The sequence below is a fragment of the Glandiceps talaboti genome, chromosome 12 (assembly GCF_964340395.1).
Source record: "Glandiceps talaboti chromosome 12, keGlaTala1.1, whole genome shotgun sequence".
NCBI classification, from domain to species: domain Eukaryota; kingdom Metazoa; phylum Hemichordata; class Enteropneusta; family Spengelidae; genus Glandiceps; species Glandiceps talaboti.
Genome location: NC_135560.1, coordinates 16,601,568 through 16,606,615, shown reverse-complemented (window position 1 = coordinate 16,606,615; position 5,048 = coordinate 16,601,568). Strand labels below are relative to the sequence as shown.

Genomic DNA, 5,048 nt, shown 5'->3' with positions numbered 1-5,048 from the left:
TATTTTAACACAAATACACTTATCCTGTGATTTTGTTTTGTTTTGGAATCTATTTATAATTTAACAAGTGTAGTTCAACTTTGACACTCCACTGATGCAAGACTACCTGAGTATTATAAGTGTTACTTCTAGGTACGTCGGTATGGTGCCATTTACACTTCATTCATTTTGTTTTGGTCCTTATCATACGATTGACAAATACAAATGTACATGAAGACTGGCTTACACACAAATTATAACACAGAATGCCCATTGATTAGTCCCAGTCTACACATCATATGCATACCAGGCCTGATGTTGTCACAATGCAAACATGAAATGGTGCCAACTTGATTTCAAAAATGCATTACAAATTCAAGAAAATTTTTTACTGGAAACCTATTCTATATGAATCAAACAACTTGAGACAGAAATTGACACCGAATCTCACAGCTTGACTTGTCCCTCTCATACTTCTTGTACTTTCTTATGATGTGTACTACTGTTTTCAGCATATTCTGATGACATTCTGAGTGGATATAACCACTACACAAACAAATCACTTCCATTACTATCATAATTAATTCTGTTGCACAGTTGTGATTAACTGTTACAGCAGGTTTGTTAGCTTTCTATTCAATCATTTTGAAGTCTCATTATTGTGATCGACTATAGCTGTCACTAAACATAGTAACTGTGTCTTGGTTTTAATTCTCTATGTATGTATGTATGTATGTATGTATGTATGTATGTATGTATGTATGTATGTATGTATGTATGTATGTATGTATGTATGTATGTATGTATGTATGTATGTATGTATGTATGTATGTATGTATGTATGTATGTATGTATGTATGTATGTATGTATGTATGTATGTATGAATGTATGTATGTATGTATGTCTATATGTATGTATGTATGTATGTATGTATGTATGTATGTATGTATGTATGTATGTATGTATGTATGTATGACATGTATGTATGTATGTATGTATGTATGTATGTATGTATGTATGTATGTATGTAGGTAGGTAGGTATGTGTGTGTGTCTGTCTGTGTATGTGTCTGTGTCTATGTGTAATGCATATATATGGGTTACACACAATTACAATATATGTATATATATATTAGAATAATCATGTGTCTTCATTGTTTTGTGTTTTTCAAAGACATACTTTGCTTCATTGTTATGCATTGTGAAGCGCCTCTGAACTTTGGATTTTGGCACTATTAAAATTTTTACTTTATCTAAGTAAAAGTGTTTGTGTGTGTCTTGGACACTGCTTCTAACCATTATGCCGAGTTTAATAGTGTTTAGAAACAAATGTTCACAAAAAGTTGTGGCTCAGTTTATACCAGAACACGTGACCCCCTAGGCTACCCTAGTTACTAACAGGAATGGGTCAGGTGAAAATATACATATGTAGTCAATAGAAATAACAAAGAGAAACATTCACTCTGTTGCATAATAAATGTTAATAAGAAATTTTACAATAAAATTGATATTAACTGCATGTTCTGAACTGGTGGAATTACTTAATCATGATTCCTCAAAGTATCAATTCTACAAAGCGGTAAACATGACCACTTGACCCTTGAAACTTTAAACCTAACCAACCAATGTACAATTCAGTGATACAAGATTATACTCGCATAGTAACAGTTGTTCTAAAAAGATGGGGTATATATGGGATTTTAACCTGAAGCTGAGCACGACATTTTAACCAGACAATTAGTACTATAAGCTATCAAGAAGAATCTTTGGTACAAGTTGACATTTGTGACTACGTACCCTGATATACAATATACATGTATCAAGTATTTTATGGAGGTAGCTATGCACTATATGGGAATAAAGGCATCACCCGATGTCAAATTAAATGGGAAAGATTTCCTTTGGACCTCTCATACGTAGCTCCTCACAACACTTGTATCCCCCCCCCCCCAACTACATGTACAAAACAAACTGTAGAGTCTAACTAACCCTACATTTAAAAGTGTGATTTTCTTTGGTTTGTTGCAATTTCTCTATGAAGACTTAACTTGATGTTTATTCTGTGATTTCACTGATGCAACCCTGAGGAAGACTTCACAAACTTGTACAAACCTCAGGATATGAACATCTGAATAATATGTGTATCAATATTTCACTGGACAGTGATTATTTCATAGTTTATGACAAATGAAACTAATACTAGTGTTCGTTTAGTCTGAAGTCACCCACTTACATCTTATGACCTGGTAAAGAAAGTTTCATTTACACATGAAGATACAGTACATGTACTTATGTCTTATTTCATTGCACAGAAGATGAGTTAAGAAGTACAGACTGCTGTATAACATGTTCTAAAATTCTCATTCATCTTGTTACCACTATAAAATGTTATCAATGGTAACAGTTTTCTTTACTTTTCACAATAGTTTCCCCATACCTTAAATACACTCATAATATGTCTAGACTCTTAGTCTAAATTTCTCAGAGTAAAGTTTGTTGACGGAACACTGTACAAGATAGCATTAAAAGAGATATGTAAAATACTGAAATAATGAAGTTGGATTCCTAATCACAATACATTGGATGCTGCGAATAGTAATATAGCTCACTGTAACATAATATGAAAACATGCCAGCATTAAAAACTGGTAGACTAAGATACACAGAGAATAAAGTTTTTCCATTTAAACAAACAAACAAACAAACAAACAAACAAACACTCAGTGCATTTCTATAAAGCTTTCTAAGGCTATTGGTACATTGCCTTTGTAAGGGATACCATTTTTCTTTACAGCCCGTGCTGCTAAGCATTTTAAACTCATCTTGATTTGAGTCTTCAGGATGATCTCAGACACACCCGTCGTAGATACATCAATTGGCGTTTTCCCAGTTTTGTTGACGCGGTCAATGTGAGCACCAGCATTTAGCAATGACATGATACAGCCATGAAGTGTTAAGAAATCACTGATGGGTTTATTGTACTTGACAATGATGTGCAAAGGACTGTCTCCACAATTATCCACCTTGTCTGGAATGGCTCCACAGTCAATTAGCATCTTGACTAACAATGCATTTGGAAAACGACAAACGTCATTTGTATGGAAGTCATCGACGGGTGTCTTGTAATTGACGACCATATGCAGCAACGTTGATCCATCAGCGAGTCGTGGATTCAAACGAGCTAGCTTGTACACCACCTTCCTGAAGGTGAGATCCTCTTGTGACGTACAAGTCATCTGAGTGATGATATTCAACAAATAAAGAATATTGTGAATGTTGCTTTCGTAGATGGCAACATGGTTGGTGGTGTCGTCGAACTCATGATCATCTCTAACATTAGCTTGTAATTTGATACGTTCCTGTCCGTACTGTATCTCCAACACAGCGCACTGAACCACTTCAAACATATCAGCAAATGGTACCCTTTCGTTGATATGAATCATTTGCGAAAATACCTGAGCAAAACGTAGAAGATCTTTCTGCACGGATCGTTTGTTTGTTTGACGTAATTTCAATGCTCTCATCCACAAAGAAATACACTTCCCAAATTGCATGTTATCTGCACAGACAGCACCACGGTATATAATAGGATGAGGAATTTCTGGATTATTCTGACCAAGTATTCTCTCTCTTACTATCAATGCTTCCAAATGTAATGCATGGGGATCATCCTTCTTGGCTTCCAGTTCTTTCAAATTCTTAGATTCCAACCTATTCTCATAAGCCGAGATACGTTCTAGTATTTTTTTCTCAACTATACTGTTACCATCACTGTATCGTTCTAGCATAGCTAGCATGAGATAATGGTAGGTCTTCTCCAGACTATAGTTGTCTTTATCATTAGCAAAGGAAGCACCAAGAAGTTCGAGTCCTTCTATTCGATCAACTTTAGAACAGCTTTGAAGTGACATGAGATACTCAGCCACCTCTGCTTGGCTGCTCTCACAAGCAACCATCAAAGGTGTCATTCTGTGTTCATTAGCCATCATTTTAGCACCGTGTTCTACGAGCAGTTTTACTATTTCCACGTGTCCACATTCAGCTGTAAAGTGTAAAGCGGTGGCCCCACAGTGCGCCGTAGCATCAGGAGCTGCCCCATGCTCGAGCAAATACTGTACAACAGCCTTGTGCCCTTTGTAACAAGCAATCATAAGACATGTATTGTCATATTTGTTGGCAATATGAATATCTGCGTTATGTTCAATTAAATATGACACAATATCTAATCGTCCGTCAAAACAAGCCGCACGTAGAGGTGTCGAGTTTGTGACCGTTGTGTGATTGACGTCTGCCCCATGCTCAACTAATGTCTTCACAACGGGGTAATGTCCCGCTCCAGCCGCACACCATAAAGCGGACGCACCTTCTATTACATATCCATTGAATTTCACGACTCCCTCTTGTTCAATATTTACATTATATTGCTCCAAAAGCAACTTGACAGCTGCATCATGTCCATTTCTTGCAGCGAGAACCAAGGGGGTACACTTCTGTCCAGCATGTTCGTGAACTTCCGACAACAAGCTGCCGATTTCATCTCGTGACTTGTCGTGTAATAAAGCGCCCAAAGTGATAGCTTTGCCGTCCCTTGAAGCGTTAAATATACGTTCACCGTTCGTCTTCATCACTTTCATTGAAATACTTCCATACGGGACTTAAAAAGGCGAATTTTCCACAACTCCTCCACATTGCCAAATAAACAAGGCCATCCTGACGGAGGAAATTCCCCGTCACCACTGCGCAGGCGTGATTGAACCACCAATCAAAGTGAGCAATGGACATGGAAACGAGGCGAAAGGTTACCCTTCTCACAAATGTTTATCCATATCAGAGAGCCAAATGTTCACTTTGTCTGCTTACATGTATGTCTGTGTAATCACCGGATGTCCTTCAGAGTAAACAAGTATTCGAACTCCGAATAATTTGCAAGCCCCCTCTCTATCGTCCGCCCCGGCGGTTTGACGTATGTATGGAAACAGGGTCAGGGACAGGGCGACGTACCCGAGTGTGGCCGGGAATGTGGTGAAAACAAACCTAGCTCTGGAAGTTGAACACAGACTGTTACATTAC

At 37.4% G+C, this 5,048-nt stretch overlaps 1 protein-coding gene across 1 annotated transcript; it reads right to left on the bottom strand.

Moving 5' to 3' along the window:
- Positions 1-1,020: 1,020 nt before the first annotated feature.
- On the bottom strand, positions 1,021-4,837 carry LOC144443906 (protein fem-1 homolog B-like). The gene has a single exon (XM_078133510.1). The coding sequence runs from the start codon at positions 4,610-4,612 to the stop codon at positions 2,699-2,701; it is 1,914 nt and encodes a 637-aa protein (XP_077989636.1). The 5' UTR covers positions 4,613-4,837; the 3' UTR covers positions 1,021-2,698.
- Between the last annotated feature and the right edge of the window lie 211 nt (positions 4,838-5,048).

Excerpts from the sequence above, each read along its gene's own strand:
- LOC144443906 (XM_078133510.1), bottom strand. The coding sequence starts at position 4,612 with ATGAAAGTGATGAAGACGAACGGTGAACGTATATTTAACGCTTCAAGG.